Raw genomic sequence first — 27126 nt, 5'->3', positions numbered from 1 at the left:
TTAATGCAATGCAATTGTAAAACAAAAGACAGTAGCAACAGTAATCGATCGTCTTGGTTGTTTACCCTTAGTTATGCTTCTAATCAAAAAACTATGTTAGGAAATACTGCGATGGAATAAGAAACCGCGTGTAAAACGTTTTGTCCCTATCGACGTTTTGTCCATTTCGGCCTTTTGTTTATTTCGACCTTTTGACCTTCGACTTTTTATCTCTTTCGACTATTTGGCCTTTCGACCTTGTGTCTTTCGACATTTTGTCCCTAAACCACTCCCGAATGAATCGACGAACTTTGGTTCAAGGATATGGATGTGGGTCACGATTTCATGTGATGTTCCAATTCCGACTCCGACGTATTGGGCTCGTAGATAATGGTGTCTGCGCTTGTGGCGAAGACTATCACGATATCGAGCACATTGTCTGGGCGCACACCGAGTATAGCTCCGCCAGGTCTCGGCTAATGGATACCTTTTGGACCCAAGGAAGACCACTCAATGCTCCGATTAGAGATGTAATGGCAAGCCGCGATTTTCGCGTTCTCAGAAGTCTGCTTTTGTGGTGCCGACTCGCACCAGAGCGCTACTATGTGATCGTCATCATTCTCACCACTGTGCTATTCATGACATGGCGACTCTTCATTAAATTCTAATGAATAATGGAGCATTCGTTTCGGCTCACATTCGAAAAAAGGAAAACAATTGATCTTGATAGATTTACAATTAAGAAAAAGAATGAAGAATGCATTGCATTTATTGTATTAATCGAGGTCAACTTTCTAAATGTAGCCAAATAAATTTACACTTGAAAAAAATAAGAATTATAATTAATTTTCTACGACATTATAAATAGAGCCGTGTTTAATACAATCTGTCTTACTTGGGCCAAAGGGCTTGAAATTAAACATGATTGATAATGATTGATAATGATATCAGCGAACTGCTTGAACAGTTCTTCAGTACTACAGATGGAATTCTATCGGGGCCAGAGTTTGACGATGACTTTATCTTAGAACACGCTGTGCTTACCATGTCATATATAATAATAGGATGGGGTCCAATTGCAAAACCAACAGGGACGTTTCTGTCAGCGTCAGAACCCTGTTTACTGGTTAATGTTTCCTCAGTGAAAACACTGCTGAAGCAGTGAACACTGCTTTCGGAATAAGCTGTATATGTCGCGAAAAGTTCCCTATGAGCCACCATGTAACTCACGAAACACTCCGATTCTCGTATTTAAAATGAAAAAAAGGCTTTATAATGTTAGTGTCGTCCACGAAAGCCAGGAGCATGATAAATTACGTGATCATGATTCTGGTCCTTTGACCACCAGATCATTGGACGGCGCACGGCGTCCATATTTCCATCTAACGTTCTAAACAAGTCGGATGTTATTTTGACTAACCTTGCACTTGATTTTGACCAACGCACCGAATAAGCATCAGCTTTGTCAGAAACCCATGTTCTAACATTACCTACACCAGTTCGTTTCATATTACTGAATCATACGCTACATTAAAATCAACAAACAGAACTTGGGTCCGCATGTTGTGTTGCTGAAATTCTGCTAAATAGAATACAAGATATCCTATAGACGGTAGTGAAGGGCATAATGCCCTTATAGTAGTCATAGTCGAGTCGTTGATTCTTCATATGACTTTGGTAAATGAGGCCATCAAATAATCCCAGATCATCAAAATAGCATATCTAATTTGTTTCAGACTTGACAAAGTTCGAAGTCTCACTTCGTCTAACGTATGCGGATCCATCAGCTTGTCCATCATCCTTATTCTTTATATCGTTTGCATCTTTCCTGCAACCTGGCAGCCTGTACTATTCATCAACAGATTCCTGTCCTGGCAATTGATCACAACCGGTGGTTACCAAATAAAATGAGGATTGTCACGCAGGGGTATAAAAATTTCTGCATGAAAATGGAAAAGACAGCGGATTTTCGAAGTTTCAGAAAACCCATTCATGCTTCGGTAAGGAAGTCGATTTTCAGACTGATTGTATATAGGCGTCAATTGCGTGCCTGAATATTCAAGTGTGTCCGTAAAATGCCAAACCTTCCCTTCGCTTACCCTTCGTTTTATAGATCATTAAGCCAACTGTTTGATTTTGAAATTCGCTTTTCAGTTGTGAAAATGGTATCGGAGCAAAAGGAGCAACAGAGCACAATTTTACTCAGGCATCGCGAAAATCCAAACTACTTACACGCCAAGTTGGCGAAATTGTTGAATATGATCAAATCGATGCGGGGTCATTAGGCCGAAGGTCATTCGGCCGAAGGACATTAGACCGAATGTACAATAGGCCGAATGGACATTAGGCTGAATGGTCATTAGGCTGAATGGTCAGTATGCCGAATGGTCATTAGATCGAATGGTCATTCATCCGAATGCAAAAGGCTGAATGGCCATTAGACCGAATAAGCCAAAGAGAGTGATAGATGAAGTGGTTGAAACGGAATAGAATGATCAGTTTTCAATGAAGGGTGATTTATTTAGATTTTTTTAACTTATAATTATAACGTTTAGCATATTTACATCCCATTTCTCGCTACTAATTTATTGACTGCATGGAATGAAAAATAAAATGGACGCCTAATGTGGCTACGCTTCAAACCGCTTCGTCGGACTTAAACTATTTAATTGATTGCCCATATATTTGAATAATCCGGGCAAACGGGTGGATTACAGGTTCGCTTGCGAGGGGCCGCCGCTTCCAACGGTGGGTCGATGGCCGCATCGTTCGGCGGATCCTCAGCAGCTTTACGCTGCTTCGGATCCTTGGGCTCGGTTATGCGGTAAAGCCGCATCACGCAGGCTTCGCTGCATGCGGTAGAAAGTTAAAAAATTAAATAATTAAATAAATAAATAAATATGCGTGTTTCTGGTGAAATATTTGACACGACAGTGTTTTTGTTCGTGTCTTCTAAAAAAAATAAAATTGGTAGCTTAGTGTACAATGACAACTTCTAGAATAAGTCGTGAGCTTTAATTCCCATAATCGAAATAAAAAGAATGAACTTTAGTAAAAGTTGTATTATATGTTTCATGTATGTGAATTATCATCTAGGTCACTTCCATAATTTGACTGGCTGGATAAAAGTAGTGAAATTCACAGGATATATTTTAATGAACAGCTCATATTAAAAAGAAGGATAAAACATCAATGATTTAAATTAATTGAGTTAGGGATATAATTAGAGATTTTGTGAGAGAATGTAGAATAAAATATAAAGGTAAGAGAAAGTGGACAAGAGTGAGACAAAATGGTAGAGAAGGAATATGAAAGAAGAAAATTAGATTGTTTCCATTCCACAAGACTTTATAGTGTATGATTGATTAAATTGTCACAGAACAGATTATTTTGATTACAGATAGATTTTATGTGCGTAGCATCCTTCTGCCTAACTACCTGATGGTCGGACATTGTTGCTGACGCGATGTAAAAAATAAATTGTATTAGTTCCCAACGGCTATCCCTCATCGCTTCAATATGTGTGCTTGTACCCCAAAAGAAATAAAATATTTGTCATATTCACACAATGAAAACAATACGAGATTCGTTCAATCGAGATACGAAAATTTAGCTCATACCAAGAAGCCCCGGAAGCTGTGCAGGATAAGCTTCGATTCCCTTTCCCTCCTCTGAATTAAGCATCCGACCTAAAGCCCATTCGGCCTAATGTCCATCCGGCCTAATGACCATTCAGCCTAACGACCATTCTGCCTAATGTCCTTCGGCTTAGTGACCTTCGGCTTAACGGCCTTCGGCCTAATGGCCGGACACCGATCAAATGAACTGTCACCAACGTAATAAAAGTGTTCGTAAGCCCTTTGAAGGAAATCGAAAGCCAAAAGCTGTAAAAACGATGAGAAGACTGGCAAGCGGAACCCCAACGTCTCCGAGATGTCGCAAACAAGCTGGTAGTGTCGTGTATAACCGTACATCGAACTAAAAAACAAGCGGGACAGAAGTTGTACATGAAGATTCTGATGAAGTTTGATAGCGTGGTACAGGATAACGAAACCTATGTCAAGGCAGACTTTAAACAGTTTCCTGATTCGTCGGCTAAAAGAGGGAAGGTGGCAAAGATTTTCAAACAAATTAAATTGTCGAAGTTCGCAAAGAAATATTTCGTGTGGCAGGCCATCTGTACCTGTGGCTTGAAGAGCAACATTTAAATCACAACCGGGACCATCAATCAGGAAATATATGTTCTGAAGTACCTGGAAGAACGTCTGTTGTCTCCAAAAACGTCAGAGTTTCCCCCAATAGAAAAATATTAGACAATCGTAAAGCGGAACCTCAAGAAATCGTTGTCAGTGCGATGCAGTTCAAGGCAAACTGACGTTTTGCGGTGCGGAAAGCAACCAAGGAGACTGTGCCAAACATGATGAAAGAAGTCAAACGAAAGGCCCGGCAATTCGTATTCGCTAAAAAAAGCTTCAGTGATTTTTTTTTATTCTATAAGAATTGAACTTTCAAAAGAAACATTGTTAGGTTCATTAATAAACCGATTTATACACATACTTGTTTGAACAATTTTTGGCCGATTTATAAGCCATATAATCAATTTTCAGTCAGAAAGAACAACAAAATAGTCCTGTCAGAACATGATTTTATGGACATCTCTCAAAGCTTACTTTACCTCGACGATTGAACTTAAATCTATGCATTCTCACCAGCTTCCCGTTCATTTATCGCTACACTTTATTCTTTCGAACGCGATCAGAACAAATAGGCTGGTCGCTAGTCGCCGCGTCCTATCGTTCGGAAGGAAACAATTTTCACTCCATTTGTTATGCACGTCGAAGCCACATATCCCGACTCGTTTGTCTAGTCCACGACCGGCAGCGTAACTCCTCCACAATGTAGGTCGGTGGTGGCTGGTAAAGCTGCTGAATGTTTTATTCCCACACATGTACATCCTCTATCTTTCCCACGACAATTGGATGCGCAATTGGGCATGCATATAGTTCCTAGTCAGTCACGTCAGCAGCCTGCTGATGATTCTGCTTCTCCGCAAGCACCGTATCCGGTGCTGGAGCATCTGGTCGGCATACAAGTTTTATGAACGTTTTCTCCAGCCATTCATTCTCGTGTTATTTGGTTCATGCATAATTTATCGCTTCTTTGGAAAACGTCATTTGAGATTATCCGCCATCTATGCGTAACAGGAAAGGATTTATCGAGGGCTGTCATGTGCGGGGTACCAATACACTATTATTCATTCAATCTGCCGAACCCAATCTGACATTGATGAGGATGTACACGAATTTCGTCGTTGGCTAACCACCATTTAGGGGAGGTGATGTGCTGTGGTAAGCTGCTTCAAACAAGCAACAGCCAGCTGAAGCTGAACACGTTTCGGAAAATACAAACATTGGTTTAAGGTGGAAGGGGGATATGTTGATAACGGTAAGTAATGGTGCAAATTGAAACATCATATTTGATGATACGTAGTTGTGTTTTAAGCACTGAAGCATTACTGGAGATGGACTAAGAAAGCGTTTATTTTATACCGGAGTGTGCCTGGAATTGAATCTCATCTTATTGCGAAATACGTGAACACCTTTATGTTCTACATTCCTGGAGTCGAAGAAAATTGTTCATAAATTTATTTTGTAACTGTGCTTAAAAATCATAAAAAGTTTCTTTCAGTAACACATCCTGGCTAGCAACGCAGGGTATAATCAAAGCCGATGATTGCAGAGTTCGACCTTTCCGAAAGCAACGGCATATCCCGAATCAAACCGATATAGCACTGAGCCGGATTTAGTTACCCTCGAACTAACCCGCCCCAAGAGCATACGTGCTAATGTTCACATACTGGCCGTTTTTCATATCGCTCAAACATCACAGGCACAACGTTGGAGAACACGTTCGACTTCCTCGTGTTCGCTAGCAATATTTATGTTGATCCGCTCGCTGCTGCAGGTTCACTTCGATGGCACTAGCTCGCACACAGATGACCAACGCGACGGGGTGAGAGCGGACGAAACGAGAAGGAAATTTTTTTATTACACTTCCACCGGACGAATTTGTGCAAAGATTAATTTCGAGCCACATTTTTGCACTCCAACATTCCATTCATCTTCGCCACCGGGACCGTTGAGAAGGTCGAGAACGAATCTGTTAGAAGATGAAACGTTGTAACTGTAGAAGCAGGAAAGGACCTAAACCGAGTGAACGGATGCGAAAATTAAGAGGGACATTAAATGCTAAACGATGTGCGCTTTTTAATGCTCAAGTGTGAAAACCTTCCAGCGTTTAGAGCTGTGGGTGCTATTTGATGGAAACATTTATTGCGTTCTTTCTTGGTATCAGGCAGTCTATCGCTCGAATATCTACGAAGAATGGAGTAGCATGGTGGTCCGTTAAAAATTCGCCTCTAATCATTCTGAGGCAAGGACCACGGATCAACAACAACCACCTAGACTAGGTAAGCAAAATTATACCCATTGATCCTTATGCTAAATAACAACCGGTTTCCCGAGTGCTTTTGGAAAACGCTTCGGATAACCAACCACAGCAAGGAAATGCACAGTGGTCCAGAATGTGAATTTCGCAGAAATTTTAACTCTTTGCCAGGGCAGGAAAAGTTCGAAAAATGAATTGATTGCTGTTCGAAGCTACACGAAGCACCTTCTCAAGCATACCACATGCAATCGATGAGTTTGACACAATCGCTGCGAACATTTAGGGGTAAAACTTATCTCTGCTCGGACGAAGCGAGCTTCGCATCTAGTTCGCTCTTTACAATGTTCGAAAAAGTTCACATTAACCTTAGAAGCACACATCGTCGAACACGAGGTAAGCTCGTGGCTCGTGGTTTTTGCGTTTTTGGAACATTTCCACAGAGTTTCGAAGCGATATTCGGTGAACACATATAAAGCGAATACCTCGTTTATTTGAGAATCGCGAACATCGAAGTTTTATATCGCTTCAAGCATCAGCATCATGAGGCCACCGCGAACATGTTCGCTACGTGACTATCTGTCTTAAAAGCATAAACTGTAAATCTTATTTTGAGTATAAATAAAATGGATTATTTTAAGATTATAATTTAGGATTTAGGGATTAGGTGCGTCGCATACCTTACCAATTTATGAGCCACGAGTTTGAATGAGCGTATTGGTAGTGAAATTCAAATTCTTTTTTTCGGAATACAATTATGTTTACTAGCTACTTTGATTGCAAACTCGTCTTTTCTTCTTCAATCGGAGTATATTTTCCCTGCCAAGGAGTTTAGGTGAAGATGTATAAAGTATGTTTAAGGGGGTAAGGGTTTCAGCGTGAAATTTATTTTTTTTGTGAAATGACTCTTTTGGATGAAATGATACAATATAATGTACAAAAGTTTTGATCAATTCTCTTCGCCCAAATTTTAATAAAATTAAATTTTCTTAATAATCTACCTATCTAAAACAAATTCTTCCTAAAAAGAACAATTTTCGGATGGAATCTCACAGCTGACGTCTGAGTTCAGTTAGACGGCGAACTTCAGTTATTTGCATCCACTGAGGGGTAGTTAGGCGTAGTCCATTGGCCTTTGTTTTCAACTTGTTGCGATTTCTAACGTTCTTGCGCAACATTCCTAAATCGGCTAGTCATATTCACTCAATAATATGCGATGATTTGTGTGTTAAACGTTATTTTTAATTTTACCAAATGAATTTATTAACCTAGTACCTACATACTTGAATCCATTATTATTGTCATTAGTTGAATTATAATGTTGCATTCCAGGCACCTGTACCAAACCAAGAGGAAAGCTTCCAAATGATTTTTATAATATTGTTTTATAAGTTTATTGGTTGATTACCTAATCACAAGAGACAAAATATTTATTTTCAAACATTTTCGACAGAATCTGTTCACTTAATAAATGAAGTGTTAAACTTATTACATGTTCCACTTTTATGAAATTTATTTCCTGACTCCTGTACATGTGTTTTGTTATAAATAATGAAAAGGATATTCCAAATTGTTTGTATTGTATTTGTTAACTAATTACTGATGGAGAAACGCAAAAAACTTACAATGTTCTAGTGATTTTTTTTTTGTTGGAAATCCAAAAACAATTCTGAAAAGGACAAAATTTGGTTTATCTTCTTTATGATGTAATCTTTCCTTATTTGACTTTTACTAATAAAAAATAAATGAAAGAAATACTTAGGGCCCCCTGTATTTTTTTTGACTCAGTTATAGCCGAAATGCTTTATGTAAGGGAAATCTCGGAAAATGAGAAGCGAAATAAATAACTCCAAGTAGAATGAAAGTCGTTCTAAACTCGAACTTTTTCGAATACTGTCTTTCCATTATTATTCGCTTTTTGCCGCATTCCATATTTTGATATATTATATTGAAGACCCATATTTTAGATCAATACAATAGTAATTCTTCAAAAGGGCTAATGAGACTTTTGTAAACAAACTTATTTCGCTCATTTTTCCGCTACAGAGTTGAATTTTATGAAAAATACACATGAATCAACATCTTTGCCCTTGGTAGAATCGATTTCAAATGTTTTCTGTGTTGAAATGATAACAAATTAATGGCGACTTCGCTTGAACCTGAAACTGAGTCAGGTTCTAACCCCAACCGCTGTCAGTTCATACATTTTGACAGCAGTTGGGGTTAGGAACTGACTCAGTTTCGCCTCAAACAAAAACCACATAAGAGAAATCAGCAAAACAAAAGTTTGTTCACAAATCTTATTAGCCCTATTCAAATGTTGATATGGAATAATAAAATCAATCAAGATCAATTTCGATTTTTTTTTTAATTTTGCGGTGGTGTAATCCCTTAAGTGGTTGATTTAACGGCTTCTTTCAAAATTTATCGAACCTACTCCCATTCGTTCATTCGTTAGAGTAGTTTATGTTAAAGAGAGTGTACTAAATTAATGGGAACACTTAAATTTAGGAAGTTATGACCCTCGCTCCACAATGCAGTTTACGACAGAATTGCTCAACTGAAAATTATTAAATGAAATGAATGAAAACAAACATTAGACTATAGCATTTTGTACGCATGCACTTCAGAGGTCCAAGAGTTACAATTTCTGTTCTAGTTCTCGGATCGCCAACACATTTTTTTCGATTTTTTGGCCCAGTTCTCAAGGGAAATCCAGTTTTTAACTTTTTGCATACATATTGCATTGAATAAAGAACTTAGATAATGTATTCATAAAGTATTAGTAATAATTCAATTGTCCGTTCATTTTAAAAGGCTATTTTCTATAACTTTACAACTGATTGAATTTCACTTTCAAAATTTCTCGAAATATCATGTTCTAAAAGTTCTCAACCGATATAATATTCGAAAACAGTTATAAAAACCTGTTTTAATCCACCTAGCGGTGCAATTGTGCCTTTCTCATTTCTCTAAACTATGGCACGGAGGCTTTTTATGTTCAACATAATTGTGGAAATGTCCATTACATTCTTAGTACACTTTGCACTTATACACAATGGCATGCCAGCCACGAACTTGAGTTGACGGTGAAACACTTGAAATAAAAAAATATAATACTCCATTAGCCTAATCAGCATTAGATCAATGTTATCTGCTTGCTAACTCATTTTGTCATGCGGGGATGGGTATGTGAGGAGGGCGAAAGTCCCATGAACGAACGACTCCCGAGCTTAAATTGGTATGCTTTGTGATATAGTGGTGGTTTAAAGATGATGGGGTTGAAAGGGAGGGGTATGAGGGCTGGATGGGGAGGTGGTCTGAGGGGTGATTTAAGGAGATTTTTAAAGGAGGGAAGTGAACAGTAGAGGGGGGGGGGTGTAACCCCTCTCCGTAAACAATCAACTACGCCCCTGTTAAAATCCAGAAACCTTATGAGAGTCGAAAAAAAATTTGGCCAGGATTAGGTTGACGTTTTTCAGAGTGATTGCATAACCTTTCTATATGAGAAAGGCAAAAATGTGCCATACATACACACACACATACACACACACATACACACACATGCACACACACACATACATACATACACACACACATACAGACTTTTTCCGATCTCGACGAACTGAGTCGAATGGGATATGACACTCGGCCCTCCGGGCCGGGATTGGGTTAACGTTTTTCAGAGTGATTGCATAACCTTTCTATATGAGAAAGGCAAAAATGTCTCATCACACTGGTAGATGGATTCAATGCGTTTTTTTTAAATAAGTGCACGAAAAAACATGCGCCCTTCTAAAACATACTTCTGAATCAAAATGGTTTTACTGTTAGTCGAAAACAAGATTTACAAAACGACCAGAACTGCCAAATATGAATCGGGAATGGTCGAGTTTATTGACATTCCCTATTTATTTCTAGGATTAATCATACACATCATGACGTTATTTATTTAACTGATAATCGATTTTTTCCTTTGAATGGATATCGATATCTTTATCCTCAAGAAACTGACATAACTGGTAGGTGACTATAGGAACATGACTAAGATAAGCGAGCCACTCAATACGTTGTGTACATTGCATTTAACTTCATTTTCTAGCCCTAATTTATTTCATTTGAAAATTTATCCCCGCCCTGTAGCGAAATCTTGATTTTATCCCTACTGGTAATATATCAGTAGGGTATCTTAAATAAACTTGTTACGTCACTTTTCAGTTAACCCCAGCATTCATAAGCTACACATTGTCACAATTATTTTTCACCTATTCCATTCTTAATACAAGGCCTCTGTCTAGAATATACTTTTTTTGCATAGCTAGTAGGTAGGTATTTGAATAAAGAAAACTAATATCGTCCGGCGAACATGTTAACGATGGCCCTCGCGATGCTAAATTGATATAATCTTTCGATGTTCGTGATTCTGAAATACTTCGAGGTAATCTTATTTTCTGTGTTCGCGAATATCGTTTCGAAGCTCCATGTAAATGTTTCAAAAATATCGATCACACGAACCAAGAGCTTAGCTCGTGTTCGTCGAAAACTACGCAAAAGCTTTTACATATCTTTCCGAACATCAATGAAATGAACAAGAAGCTTCATTTGTCCTCGCCGAAGAGCATGCAAAAGTATCGCCCAAATGTCCGCAATTACGATGGTAAGCGATTGTGATGCGAAGCTTGTGTATACGAACCAATAACGCAAAGCTTCGTGCTTTGAAAGTATTCGAACATAGGTTCGGTTCGAATATTTCCTGCCCTGCTCTTTGCTCAAACCTTTCAACTTTTTTTTAGTCTTATAATATGTCAAGGAAAGTTGTGGTGCTGTTCATAGCCCTTCTCGTCGTATAAATAGCAGCTAGAGTAGTTCTAATTTTAGTAACATCTAAAATTGAACTTTTTAACGGTTCGAGATAGGACTGGAATGTCTTCAATTAAGTTGTAGAACAAAATATTCTAGAAAAAAAAAACTGAAAATACAGAAAGTCTATCTTTCATACTTTCCATTCCACGGGAAATTTAAATGTAAGCTTTAGGGTGTTCCTCAAAACCGGTTTTATTTAAATAACTTTTGTAGGTTTTACTTTACACTAAAGTAACGTTGCGACAACTTGAAGATAATATCACGGCGTATAGTTTATTCAACTATTACAAAAAATAGAACTTCCTCAAATATCATCATCTTCGATTAGGGCTCTTAAAATTAAATACCATTTCTACCATAATTTTAGTTTTTAGCTGTAAAGCTGAGTTCTCGGAAGGGCTCCCTGTCCCCTCACTACAATTGCAGACGAGACGGGAAATGTTACCCACTAAAACACTGTTTAAGGTCAATTGCATGCGGATCGTGATTCTGATTTTGATATTCAGTGTGACTTTACGCAGTGACTTTACTATCGCGTGGGCATGAGCGTTTATTTGTACGCGCTGAAGACCGCGTTAATCAGCTTATAAGTGTTATAGCCTTCACTAAATCGTTGAGGCGTTGTTGTGTTTGCGAAATCTTGGACGTAGTTATGCATGGATGATCGCGATTGCATGGCTTTGTGTATTATCGTTAAGGACGCGGGCGTTTGTGCGTAAGCGTGTTAGATCACGTGGGCGTTTGTATGTCGCGTGTGCTAGTGTGTATGTTACTTCGGATGTATAAATTCTATATTATAACCGTATGTTCATTCGCATGTTTTTGGATAATCGCGCGCGAACCATAAATCTGATACTTAGTTTTCGGTGTACGGTTCAAATGCTAGAAGAAAGTGAGTTCTTCCACAGTACTAAAGTTTCCGGTCATGTCACCATGGAACGTTTTGTCTAGTGGATATGAGCATCATTTTTTGATTGGTTCAACTGACGGCATGGGCCTAAGCTGCTAGAACCTAGAGTAGGGATTTTCGGACGTAACCGATACATGATCGCGCGAACACGGGCGTTTGTACGTTCACTGTTGAGATGGCGTTTGCTAAAAAGTTCACTTAGTCATCGGGGCGTTATCTTGTTCGTGAGACCGCGGGCGCAGGTGTGCGTGGAGGATCGCAAAAGGCTCGAGCATTTATATGATAACTTGTCTGTCGCGCGTGATCGCGTGTATGTAACTTTACGTGCTTAAATTCAATTTTTTAACCCTGTGGCCATTTGCATAATCGCGCGTATCCTTGAATGATCGCTCCGGACCGTGTATGCGATACTATATGGTTCAGATACTATAAGAGAGTAAGATCCCCCTAACCGGTCATGTCGCCATGATACGTATTGTCTAGTGGATATGAGCGTCGTTTTTTATTGGTCCAACTGCACGTATGGATCTAGGCTTCTAAATCCGGAGATAGAGATTTCCGGAAGTAACCAAAGCAATATCGCGCGAACATGAGCGTTTGCTGGTTCCCGCTTGAGGCCGCGATTATAAGTTTATTAGTGCTAAAATATTCACCTAATCACCGGGGTGTTTTCATGTTTGCGAGACCGCGGGCTTCGGTGTCCGTGAATGATCGAGAAGGTCTTAAGCGTTTGTATGTTAACGTGCTGATCGCTATAAGACAGTCAGTTCTCACATAGCACTAGAGTTCCCGGTTATGTTGCCATGGAATGTGTTGTTGAGTAGATATGAGCGTCATTCTTTTCCGATTGGTTTAACTGAAGGCATGAACCTAGCCTGCTACGGCCGAGTTTTTTTATTCATTTCGTTTATTTGATAGGCACAAATGCGTTAGCTTGGCGGTGCCAAATTCTTTTGCTTTTACATTTTGGATATCTTAAAACTAGGAGGTTACAATGTTGAATTTTTTTTATAAAAGAGAAAAAATTTACAGCTATTTAAAGACTAGAAATAAGATTCTATATACAAGAGGGGGGGCAAAAGATTTTTTTTTGTTAAAAATTTTAAAACAAGGAATTCAGTTTGATATACAAGAGGGGGAGTAGTTTTTTACGAATTTTTTTACAGTTATCTTAAAACTAACAATATAGTTTGGCACATAAAAGGAGGAACAAATATTTATGAGAAATTTCACAGATGTCTTAAAACTAGGGATACAATTCTATTTACAAGATGGAGGACAATAGTTTTAATAAAGAGTAAAAATTACAGCTATCTTAAAACTAGGTACAGATACAAATTTGATTTTTTTAACGAAGACTTATGCTTGGTCAAGATATTCAGAGGGGAGCTTATTTACGGCCGAGAGTTGTAACCGATTCAAACACGGGCCTTGGTAGGTTTACTCTTCAGACCGCGTTTGTAAATTTATATGTGTTAGAACGTTCACTTAGTCACCGGGGTGTTATACTGTTTGCGAGAACGCGAACTTAGATTTGCGTGGATAATGGCGAAGGGCTCGAGCGTTTGTATGTTAACCTGTTTGTCGCGTCTGCTAGCGTGTATGTAACTTCGCGTGTAAAAATTCGATTTTATAACCGTGTGGCCATTAACATATTCGTTTGTGTTCTTGAACGATCGCGCGGACCGTGAATCTAATGCTAAATTTTCCGTGCACGGTTCAGATACTAGAAGAGAGTTCCCGCATATCACTAGAGTTCCCGATCATGTTACCATTGAACGTATTGTCTAGTGGATATGTTTGAAATGGCTGTGTTGGAATCCATCTCCAGCCACTGCAAACAGTATATCTCCGAGACTCAGCATGGATTTATGCCGAAACGTTCAACATCTACGAATCTTCTGTCGTTCACAACATATGTTACAGATGCCATGTCGGACGGCCTTCAAACTGACGTTATCCACACGGACCTTTCAGCTACTTTTGACAAGATTAATCACGCTATTGCAGTGACAAAGTTGGATAGACTTGGCTTTGGTACTAATATTCTCCGTTGGATGCAATCGTATCTCAGTGATCGTCGTCTAGCAGTCAAGATAGGTGATTGTGTGTCCGAAGAGTTCTTTGCTTCATCTGGTATTCCGCAAGGCAGCCATCTTGGTCCATTGATTTTTCTTCTATATTTCAACGACGTCAATTTCTGTTTAGAAGGTCTTTCGCTGACGACCTCAAGTTATACCACAGAATCCGGAATACTGTTGATGCAGCTTTCCTTCAACGCCAACTGGTAACCTTTGCAGAATGGTGCGAAATCAACCGAATGACCCTAAATCTCAAGAAATGCACGGTCATTGCGTTTTCCAGGAAAAAAAATGCCAATTCGTTTCGAATACTGTCTAGCAGAATCCACGATTGACAGAGCGAATTGTTTCAAAGATCTTGGAGTTTTTCTCGATGAACAACTGACGTTTAAACAGCATATCAGCTATATTGTCGCAAGGCATCACGCTGTTTGGGGTTCATAATGAGAATATCTAAGCACTTTTCAGATATTTACTGCTTGAAATCTCTCTATTGCTCACTCGTTCGATCAATTCTGGAATATTGTTCAGTTGTGTGGAACCCTCACTATCTTAACGGTGTCCATCGAATTGAGACAGTACAGCGCAGATTTGTTCGGTTTGCCCTTCGTCGATTGCCTTGGAGCAACCCTCACCAGCTGCCAAGTTACAAAAACCGGGGTTTGCTTATTAGACTCGATACATTGCAAGTGCGGCGGGATCTATTCCGTGCTATGACGTTTTCGGATATTTTGCAAGATCGAATTGACTGCCCCGAGCTTCTCAGTGCGATAAATATGAATATGTTCGCCCTCGCGCCCTTCGCAATAATTTATTCCTCCGATTACCTCTTCGCCGGACTAACTATGGAGTAAACGGTGCCATCGTTGGTTTACAGCGGACCTTCAACAGAGTGTCATTCGAGTTCGATCTTCACATTCCACGTAGCAGATTACAATTTGACTTTTTAAATAGATTAAGAAATTATCATTAGGACCACACTGTGTCTGTTGATATCAATTATAAATAAATAAATATGAGCCCCATTTTTTATTGGTCCATCTGAAAATATGGCTGCTAGGACCGAAAGTAGCGACTTTCGGATATAACCGATTCATGATCGCGCGAGCGGTAGGTTAATGCTTGAGATCGCGTTTGTTTTTGTTTGCAATTGGTTTTGTTAGTGAATGTTAGTATGAATCTAATTTAAGATATAGTAAAACGATAACAACATGCCTAATAAAGGTAAAAAGATGCAAAGAGATTAAGTAGAAGCGTATAAAATGACCGATATTATTGTTGGTACACATGAGTAGTAGAAAAGCAAACAAACAAAGTTTTCTTGTTGCTAATTATTATAACATGTTTTAACTCTGTAGTGTGAACGTAGTATAACAAGAGCAGACTGTAGAAGAAAAGAACACATGTAACATGCAATAAAACTACTTGAACTCGTCTAAATGCTAGCAAATGACTTTTATTTATCATTAACGACAATTGCATTCTGCTAGAATTTTGTCATATCATACTGACAGGGAATAGATGATACACATGTTTCGGTAAATTAATCGTACCTTAATTTATCCAATCCAATCTTCCTGAATGAATCGAATCGAATACTCGAATTGAACACCGGAAAAATGTGACCAACGAATCGCAGGAAGGAAAAAATTCGTGCGAGGCAATAAAGTACCCACTATTCTATCATTTACGCCAGTTCTGCATCCATTCCCTGGCTCAGCTGTCACAGAAACTCAGACGAACACGTAGACAGATAGCCATATGACTAGCACATAGCAATTGTAAACTGATACTAAAAACTACAATTATTGCTACTCTAATACTAATAAGTTTCTACTATTACATTTCAATGGTTGATCGTTAGTTTGGGCTGGTGCAAAGTATGAAAAAGCACAAAACATAAAAAGCCCATAAGCCCTCTCGGTCTGCTCGATGCACCCCTATCGAGACGTAATGCAATAATCATCTTAAGGCAATTGTCTGTCAGAGGTTCTTTAAAACTGCTGCTCGAAATACGCTTGATGATGTTTGCAATGCCGTTAAACCCATCAACCTAGGGAAGAGGAAATTATTTTATATCTTGCAAAACTTATTAAAAAATAATTTAATTTTAGAAAAAAGCAAACTGAACTATAGAACTATAATAACTGTAGAAACTAGAGGTTCGGTATATTGAGACAAACTTTTCTGCTTCAAAATATATTAAAGTATTTCGAAATAATCTCAACGAGAAATCAAATGTTCCAAAGCTACATTAATAAACAATTTTTTAAGAAACCCCCCAATTTGTTCAGTGAATTTCTTGTAAAGTGAAAAGTACAAGACATAGTTTTTTTAAAATTTGATTTTCTTCAGTTTTCTGAAAGGCTGCACAAATCTATCTCGAAACATTTAAAAGTTAATCTGACACTTTTCACTGCATCTCAATAAAAAGTAATAAGAAAGGTTGCCAGACTAACAAGTAGATTTCATAAGATTGGAATACTTCTCACTTCGTATTCCTGCATTATGAACGAAACGAAAAGGTGGCAATATAGTTGCCACTGCCTTATAAAGGGTTAAAGTTGTCTGAAGACTACTTCAATTTTAAATCAATACTACAAAAGTTATTTAAATAAAACAGCATAACTGAGAAACACTAAGAAACACCATAACCTTTGATTTTAAATTTGTTGTAAAATTAAAAGTGTGACAGATAGAGCTTACATGTTTTCAGCAAACTTTTCTAAAATTTGTCTATAATTTCTTACAAAATTCAAAACTTTTTGAGCGACTTAGTGGAATTTGTCGTTCTACAACTTCACATATGGTTTTATCTAGAATTATTAAACAGTAAATTTTTTGATCTTGGTAAAATTAGAGCAACCCTAACTGTAATTTTAACAAAAAGAAGGGGCTCACAAAACTATGAAACCTTTACTAAAGACATAGTAAGACTAATTTGTTAAGTTTTAGTAAAAACGTAAAATCCTAACTAAATTTAAATTCAGGACCACTGTGCAACGTGATGGATGAAAAGGGGGTGGCTTAATTTTTCGTGCAGCTTTTCTACTCCAGATATTTTCAAAAGCATCCAACGATACACGAGTGCAAGAGCTAATGGCAAATATTCGCTTTATCCCTAATAGGATGCCGTGCGCCGTTAGAGTGAATTCAAACCATTTTTTTCCTCTTAAATATTTACTCAACTGTGAAGCTAAGCGCAGCACGAGAGAGAGCGGTAGTGCTTCAACAGGAACAAGCTCGTGTTCGCATAGAAGTAGGTAGACGTTAATTCACTTAATGGAAATGTAATCGTCGGCATATGCATTGTTGGAGTAGCTGAAGTTAGCTTAAATCGAGCGTACCATTTCCTTTCTTTTCGTTCAACAGTTCCGGTGTATGGGGAATTGCGAAATAAAAAAACTCTTGCTTAACCCACAAATTTACACTCGTGGAACATATGATGTCGTAAACCCTGGCGGACATTAGTTGAATAAAAAAAATATTTAATCGTGTAGCGAACTTTTGCTTGAAAAGAATTTTTTTAGTTGGGCGAGCGAAATTTACCAAACATACGAGACTAATTCGTTTTCGTTATAAAATGGTTCTCACAAGTCTCCTACGTCATGTCTCCACGCGCGTCGAATGCTTGATGATATTTGGTCACTGGACAGGCGACGACTGGGTGCTATCAGCCTTCTGCCGATAGTATCAGAATGGGATGTGCGAACGGATCTAGGCGTGAAAACACTACCAAAAACCTGTTTTAATCCACCTAGTGGTGCAATTGTGCCTTTCTCTTTTCTCCAAACTATGAGTCTATGGCTGGTTATGTTCGTTTCAATTACGGAAATATCTAATACATTCCTAGTACACTTTACACCAGACACCAACCTGATGAGCTACGTGTCGACGGTGAGACACTTGAAACAAAAAATATCATACGTTATTAGCCTAATCAGCGATAGTTCAATGTTGTCTTCCTGCTAATTTTGTCATGCGAGGGTAGGTGGGTGGGGAGGGTGAAAAACCTGCGAACGAACCACTCCCCAGCTTAATTTGGGATGCCTTGTGTTATAGCGGTGGTATCAAGATGATGGGGTTGAGAGGGGGAGGGGTATAAGTGTATAAAACCTGCGAACGAACCACTCCCCAGCTTAATTTGGGATGCCTTGTGTTATAGCGGTGGTATCAAGATGATGGGGTTGAGAGGGGGAGGGGTATAAGTGATGGATGGGTGGTCGTCTGAGGGGCGATCTAAGGGAAATTTAAATTTGTGGTGAGGGGGAGGGGGGAGGTGTAACCCTATGGTAAACATATATATGAAAAATAATATATACTTTCCTAGATCTACAATACTTGAAGAATAGCTTAATTTGTCCATATTACGTGTTATCATCACGAGTAATGAAAAATACAAATCCAGATTCCTGAGAAATATACACTCCCGATGGCCGACTGTTGATTCTGTATATATTTATTTTAGTCAATATCAGTAAACTGTTCAGACATAAGTGAATACAAAACTTTTGCAAGACTAATTATATTGTCAGTCGAATAGCTTGCTTGGAGTGAATCCTGACTACGTACCCGCTACGCAATCCGTAGTACTTATGGAAGTGTCACTGAGTCGGGGTCTTCCGTTAAGTAAGTACCACATCAAAACTTCCTTTCAAATATCCCAAGCTACGCAACAAAACGCAATACACCAATAATACAATACACTTTAGTTTTTTCAATATTTACTAACAGACGCGCTTTTATTAGTTTTATTATACTTTTGACATTTGTAGAGCCATGTCTTTTAACCATGTTGCATATGTCTTTGGTCATTTTTCTTAACACTGTTTACCAAGACAAACAAAACACTTCAAGGGTCGATAAAAATAATTGGAGGCTCGTAAAATAAAACTGCTCGACAAACCAGAAAATTTTAAGTGTGCTGAGATCACATACCGATTTTCGGAAAGAAGAAAAAAGATGATGAAAAGTGGCGTTTTCCGTTTGTTTCTAGTATGTCAGGATCGGTTTTTATGAGCATTTGAAGATTTTTGTGTCTTTAAAAAAGTTGTTTTTAATATCATTATCAACAACTTTACCGAAGATAACCAGCCTCTAAATAATATCTTAAGTTTATTCTCCGTAATTATATCCAAGAGGATTAATTACCAAAATTATTTTTTAGGATGCTCTGTATTCTATTGTATTATTTCTTTGAAAACATTGAACCTTCTTGCTAAATAATGTGATCTTGGCCGTGAAAAAAACTGATTTCGAACCTTTATTTCAGAATTCTTTACATAAAAGGTGCATAACTTGAGAACGGGGCCTTGTGTACTAATAACGCCATATAAACCGTTAGTGCTAGACTTTCAGTGTCTTTGGAATAAATTATCTACAATAAGTTCCAAAACAAAATTAAGGTGGCCCTCTCAATTTTTGAAATAAAAAAATTATCTCCTGAATGGAAAAAGATAGGAGAATACAACCTTCTAAAGAAATATAGAGAAATCAACTCTGAGTAACTTTGCTGTATCGATTTTGTTGGCTATTTTCGGCAAATTTGAGACTAAGAGAAACGAAAGCAATGACATTAAAAGACGGATAGGTATTCTAGAGCGAATCAGTTATAAACTTAGAACGGAAAACTAGAACTAGGCAGGCTCATATGGGCATGATCGAAAGGAAATGTGAAGAATTCTTTGCCTTCTGCAGAGTAGGAGTTGGGCGTTGCACCCAAGTCTACCGCATGGTCTATGGCAGAACATAACTCATCATCATATTTTACCGCCAACGCCGGCGGTAGAAGTTGGGTGCAACGCCCAACTCCTACTCTGCAGAAGACAAAGAATTCTTCACATTTCCTTTCGATCATGCCCATATGAGCCTGCCTAGTTCTAGTTTTCCGTTCTAAGTTTATAACTGATTCGCTCTAGAATACCTATCCGTCTTTCAATTTCATTGCTTTTGTTTCTCTTAGTCTCAAATTTGCCGAAAATAGCCAACAAAATCGATACAGTAGAACCTTGCGGCAATTAAAACATAGAAACATATAAATCTAACATATAACTTTGTTGAAAACTTTGTTGAAAATGTCGAAACTTTATCTTCAACGGTATTTATTTTACAGCGGTTTCACTTGTTTCGATTAGGCTGACTCTTAAAAAATCAGTTTTTTTGATATAAAATCTTTGACGATGATTTCTCGTGAATGTCGACCTTTTAAGTTAGCTCTTACAAATGCGCACTTTTCTTCTTCAGGTACCAACTCATTAACTTTTACATAAACAGAGTTATTGACGATTTTCTGCTCAAAATTCGACATTTTCTAAGGTAAATAACTTCGAAGGTGGCAAAACGTGACAACCAATGTTATGACCATCTGATAGTACTTTAAAACGCTACAAAATAAGGGACACATCGTTTGTCTCCTAGCTACTCCTTACGTGAAATGGTTGCATATAAACTATCTTTGTCCAAGGGTCAAAAGTCGATTTTTTGTTGAAGATCCAGTTCTTATACCCCGTAAGTACTAGACATTCAGTGTCTTCAAATGAATTTCTTCACAATTTTTATTTCGGTGTAAAAAATAGGGTTGTCTCAACATTTTTGAAATAAAAATAATTTTTTCTGAACAATAAAAATAGAAGTATAAAGCCCTTCTGAAAATTAAAAAGTGATCGTGTTTGGGTAATTTTATTGACAATTCCCAAACTATTGTCAGTGGCTTTTATTTTACGGCGATTTCCTTTATTTGGTTTGCGTGACTCTTAAAAAAATATAAAAATAGTTTTGAAGTGAATTTCCCAAATAAATTGAAATTTTCTTCTGATAAGTACCAATTTTTTCTTTAGAGACCAACTTATTACCAATTTTATGAACAAGATATTGATTTTTTCAGTAGCAATATTTTTTCTACACGCAGAAATTTATTTATGTATCGATAGCATACTTTTCTATCTGCCTCTCGTTTCTTCTGCTGTAAATTTTATGTATTGGACATATTCGGTCTATCCACTCATTGAATGCTTACTAGAAGTATATTCATGAAAATGCATAAAAATCACAGCAGAAGAAAAGAGACGGAAATAGAAAGTATGCTAACTATGCATATTTTTGTGTGTCGGTGTACGTTTCAACAATTTCTACACTGCTAAAAAAAAGTACCTATTAATGCGTAGAAATTTTAATAAAAGTGAAATAACTCACTTAATGGGTGAAGAGCTTGTACGTCAATCTGGATACGTTTTACCCATTATTTCTTGTAGAAGACTTACAACGCATTGCGTAAAAATAATGAAATTCGGTTTTTCGGAACCGATAATGTGCAGGTTCCGGAACGATTTCTAATGTGTAGGTTATCTCGCTTGAAGTAATTCATAAAGATCCCATTATTAGTCACTTATTATTTGTCTCAATATACCCATTGGCATAGCCTCATCGAAATGATTAAGAAGTACCCAGTATTAGAAACAAAAAAGTACCCACGTTTTTGCCACCTGGAAAAACTTCTGCAAATGAGCAATTCATGATCATAAAATTGGTAAAGTTTTTTTGACGTGTAAGGAAAATAATTACGAAGAAGACAGTCAATCTCATATCCGTTTGATAATACTACAAAATACTATTTAATGAGAGCTGAACAGCTTGTCTTCCAACGTATGTTCACGTGGAATTTTTTATTGTTAATTTCCTCAGCTTGGGTTAAAGCCAAGGCTAGAAATGGCATTTTGGAAAACTATTAGGACAAATAGCAGAGAACTGAAACAGAGGAGATAATATGATTAATAAAAGACAACCAAATCATCAATGCTAAACAATGGGTGCTTTCTATACCGTAAACCTGAGCTTTCAAAATATTGTAATATGTTGATAATAATTCTTCATTTGCCATTCGAATAAAACGCCATGAATATGCCAAACACTCAAAACATTTATTTTGTAAACAGTAGTCTGAAAATCACATGTTTTATGTACAATTTGTCTCCACGAAAGAAGTTTAAAATGTCTGACAAGAATTCTCATCATTTTCACAAACAAAATACAGAAACGATTTTGGTTTGAACGAGACACATCTCCAATGAGTATCATCAAATTTGATTTGCATTCGAGATCCGGATATGTATGTATAAATGAACGGCGACTATGATTAATTTATATTTTAATTTAGATGAATACTGCATAAATTCTTAATAACAGAGGGAGTTTACAAGCAACCATTTCACGTGAAGAGTCGCTAGGAGACAAACCACTTGCCCCTTATTTTGTATAGTTTTTAAAATATTACCAGATGGTCATAACATTGATTGCCACTTTTTGCCACCTTAGAAAATGTCGATAGCTCTGTTTCTGTAACAGTTAATGATTTGGTACCTGAAGAAAAAATGTGCGCATTTGTAAGAGCTAACTGGTGTTCACGAGAAATCATCGTCAAAGATTAAAAAAAAACTACAAGGGGCAGTCCTATGGGGTTGCACGAGCTTTTCTTAGTACATTTATAGTAATAATAAATCAAATATATTTCTTACATATGGTTCAATCACAACCAATCAACATCGAATATTACATATTGAACCAAATCTTGGTGATCAGGTCCTTTCATTTGTAGTAGGTGATCAAATCCGATTAAACTTATTTAAGAAAATCTGAAGAAAGAAGATAGAAAACTGTGACCGGACTAATATCTGGAATCTTTATAGCATAAGATTAGCTTGTAAAAACTTTTCGATTGTGTGTGGTAAAAAACCCAGACCAGTGAAAAATCAAATTTTAGGCAATATAAACACATTTGATGAATAGACCAAGCATTCTAGTTATATTTTACTATTATTGTAACTTGCCTAAAGTACGCATACAAATATAACGAATGCAGTGATCTTAATCATATACCGAAACTATAAATATACAAGAATCGAAAATAATTTTGTATATGGACAAGATGCGTTTTTGCAACGGTTTTTCAAGTGGCAGTGTATTCATTCATAAATAGGCTTTGTAGCATGTACCTATTAGTAGAATCAAAATACTATAGGCTGAGTGAAAATGATTCACGTGAAGGGGAGATGAATTAATGAATTGATCGAACGTAAATAATAAACTTTCGTTGTGCGATTTAGTAACAAATTAGATCTACCTGCCTACACATTCGCCTCAAACATTAAACCCAAGCGCACAAAGCAAAATGAATGAACGCTGATGATGGGTAGAGCGAAAGAGACAACTAATACCACGACACTGTGTTAACCGTGTTTGCAAATGGAGCTCGCATGTACAAAATATTTTGTGTACGAATCAAGAGGGTGACGTGACGTCATATTTTCTTAGCCAACATAAGAACTTTGCTTGTAACAAAATGAACGAAATTAATTTTAAATACGAACGAGGAGCACTTTAGTTTACATAAAATCAGTTAAAGTGTTCATTGTTTTCTTTTGTTTACTGCTACTATTGTTTGTTGATGACATTTTAAGCGATTTTGACGGTGTCAAACTGACTCCCATCGATCGGTGGAAAAACGATGTTGCCTATTGTAAAACTCTGTATGTAGAGATAGGGATGCCAGTTACCTGGTACGAATACATGAAAGAGTGCTGGAAACGAGCACAACATAAATAATAGCATATTGTTTGAACGGACAAGCTCAGTCACATTCACTGGGTAGCGTACCTCCACAGGCAATGTAACGGACTTCTAACACAGTTACACTGGCTGTGAAATCACACGGCGCAGTGATCTGCTTCGCTTGCCGCTCAACAAGCAACTGAGCGTGTTTGGCGAAATCCGTCCGTTTAAATAGTCGATGATGACGTCATTCATAGAAGCGTAGCGCGCTAGGTACACAAATCTGTCGTGCTGGACTAGGGAAGCCCTATCTTCTGTGTGGAAATGCGCGATATTTTGACTAGGTTGTTCATTATTTAAATTTTTAATGCCATTATATCAAAAATCTTTGGGAAATCTATTCTTAGAAGTATTTTGAGACGATATGCGCAAAAAAATTGAAAATTTATCGTGAGATGGCCGAATTATATGCGTTTAAAATTGGACCACGTTACATACCATTTTTATAGAATTTGCAACGTGCACCCCCATATCGAAAACAAAGACGTAGTCCTACGTCAAAACTGATTTTTTAAGAGTCACCCTAAACGAAACAAGAGAAATCGCTGTAAAATAAAAACCGTTGAAGATAAAGTTTCGTCATTTTCAACAAAGTTACTTAAAATTGAGAGAGAGCCACCCTAATTTTGTTTTCCCCAAAATGAAGGGCACATATTGCAGATAATTTGTTCCAAAGACACGGAAAGTCTAGCACTAACGGTTTATAAGTTCTGGATTTTCGATCAAAAAATCGATTTATGGCCCATGGTGCGTGTGACTATTTTTATAATTGATGATACAAAAAATCTTGAAATGCTCTTAAAAACCTATTCTGACATACTAGAGATAAACGGATATCGCCATTTTTCATCATTTTCCTTTTTCTCTCTCCGAAAAACATTATGCAGTCTCAACCCACTCAAGCTTTTATTGAAAAGTAACGTTGTAAATGTTAAACTAAAATGAATTTTAGAAATGCGATAAATGGGTGATTTTTTCATTATTGAAAGTCTCTGATATCAGTATGAATTAATGATATTTCAAAAAAAGTAAATAAAACTTTTATATCGAATTCAAGAAGTGTGCAAAGTAGCCCCAGCTAGCCCCACATAATATTTTTAAACACCATATGAACAACTTTTCTATTTGTGAACCAATTATGTTCATATTCAGCATAAATAATACATACACGATGACGATAAATCTGTGCTGATATGATACAAATCCATCGATTATTAAAGAAGTTACAATTCGTCAAAATTGAAAAATTTATAAAAAGTGCGCAAAGATACGCACCGTTTATTGAACAACGGAGTGGCTAAGAACACTAGTACACTAGTAGATCAAATTCTTTCTAGGGTTTCCAAAAACTGCGCTCTGTCAATGAACAATGCAGTGATTAAATAGGTAGTGTGTTTTATTCATACATCAAGAAATCTTTACGAGCTTTGCGAGGCTATGCGACAAACATTCACGAGTGAAGATTTAACGCTGTTCATAGAATTTCAAGCTTCATCGTTTTTTATGATTCACAGTTAGAAGCAGTCGCACGAGTGCATGAATTTTCCCATGCCTGCTCACAAATGTTCTAATATTCAAACTTGTCGAAACGTGAACTGATCTAGAGACTTCCTTACCAACTTAACTTACATCCCTATCCAACCACCCTAGCAAGGTTTCTTCCTTGGTTTCTTCCACGACTTGTTTCTAGAGTGGTCGAACTCGAATGACATGTTATGTGTCAAAACGGCTCGCAGTATTTTTTTCCTGAACGGGAAGTTAATAAAATTTCAAAAAATATTCAAAACCTTTATGGGAGGGGTTTGAACCGTACTCCGTGTGGCCATGTACCGGATGAAAAAGCGTGTTTTTTCAATATTTTGATATTTGATAAAAATAACGTAAAACTATCGTTCGCAGCTCCTTCAGTGTACATTGTTTCAGAGAGGTTTACTGTTATTGGAGAAGAATGTTGAGGTTTCGCATTGACAATGGCATTTTCGCTACGTTGCAAAGTAGAATTCGGTTTTGTGCAATCTATAAGTTTAGTCATGGTAGACTTCAATGACTCGATACTTTGCCTTAAACATCCAATCTCATCATCGCGCTGCTTCACTCGCATCTCATAGGCGGCTGATCGAATTACGAAATTTTGCGTCTCCCAGAAGGCTACGGCAATCGTCACACATCCACAGCACCCGAGCCGCTACAAGCAGATAATTCATCTTCCGATAGGCCGGTGCAGTGTTTGTGAAAATAACGAAATCCATAGCCGAAGCCATCGCACACGGCTGATTCAGATTTACCCAGTGCCATTCTACACTTTCCGTATGGTTTATCCACTAGCTGGTTCATGATCACGAAGTAGTATTTCCAACACAGTATGACGAAAAATGGAGAATTTGTTTTCGGCGGCGAGGTAAAATCGAATTATTTAGGTTGCGCACAATTTTGCAAAACATGCAGTCAAAAAGTTGATAGTACAACTACGATTTGTTAGAGTTTATTGAACAAAGTAAACGGTTTTACAGCGAGATCAGAGTAATTTAACGCACAGATTTGCAACGCGGCGATTTATGATAATAACAGAAAATAGAAGACCGTGTCCTGAGGATCGCCAGCGTTTTCAATTGGGCAGCTTTGACTTTGGTACCGCTACGTGCCACTGGTAGCAATCTATCCATCTTCACGATAAAATATGCTACAGCATCATACGCCATCTCATCGTCTATGAAGACGTAAATTTGAAAACGAATTTCTTTTTATAAAAAATTTTACATAAATTTCTCTGATCTGATTGTAACGATGAAACGTCTTTCAATTTAGTTTAGATCGAAATTTTTGTTCCTGATATTGATATTATTGATATTGGTACTATATTGAGTGGTTTTCCGAAAAAATGGTAAGATTTGCGATGGTCTAATATTTATTATTTGTAGATTCAGTTCATGTAGAATAAGAAATTATCTTCAAGCAGTTTTTTTTCTCATGTGAAGTACTGTTGTTATATCGTATAGGGTGAAGTGCCTATTTTCACTATACTAAGGAGGGCGCCTCACTGAATCATTAATTACTCGGCCTACAAACAATGGAATGCGTACAAATTGGCATCAACAGCTTTGCTTCGTTGTTGAGTACCAAGATAATAACATACATGCGCTGAAAACAGTGAAATTCTTGTGTTTGAGCGCAACGAAAACACGAATCGAGTGCCCCTATTGTTGCGCTACCATTCGACTCAATGCGTTAAACAAAGATGGCAGACAC

The 27126-nt window shown here is 37.5% G+C and overlaps 3 protein-coding genes across 4 annotated transcripts in view; 1 reads left to right on the top strand and 2 right to left on the bottom strand.

The window, feature by feature from the left end:
* Positions 1-2264, top strand: part of LOC131678468 (uncharacterized) — a 35551-nt gene extending 33287 nt beyond the window's left edge. Inside the window, exon 4 of the mRNA XM_058958645.1 lies at positions 2134-2264. Coding sequence (XP_058814628.1) covers positions 2134-2264 — 131 coding nt within the window. The remainder of the gene's footprint in view (positions 1-2133) is intronic.
* LOC131682974 (tRNA-dihydrouridine(16/17) synthase [NAD(P)(+)]-like) overlaps positions 1-27126 on the bottom strand; it is a 310819-nt gene that overhangs the window by 170001 nt on the left and 113692 nt on the right. The gene's annotated exons all lie outside the window — the stretch shown is intronic.
* LOC131678467 (uncharacterized) overlaps positions 2645-27126 on the bottom strand; it is a 56133-nt gene continuing 31651 nt past the window's right edge. The window contains exon 4 of the mRNA XM_058958644.1: positions 2645-2828. Within this exon, the coding sequence (XP_058814627.1) occupies positions 2645-2828 (184 nt within the window). The remainder of the gene's footprint in view (positions 2829-27126) is intronic.

This window comes from Topomyia yanbarensis, chromosome 2, assembly GCF_030247195.1.
Source record: "Topomyia yanbarensis strain Yona2022 chromosome 2, ASM3024719v1, whole genome shotgun sequence".
NCBI classification, from domain to species: Eukaryota; Metazoa; Arthropoda; class Insecta; order Diptera; family Culicidae; genus Topomyia; species Topomyia yanbarensis.
Note: the sequence above shows the minus strand (reverse complement) of the source record. Positions and strands in the feature narration are given on the sequence as shown.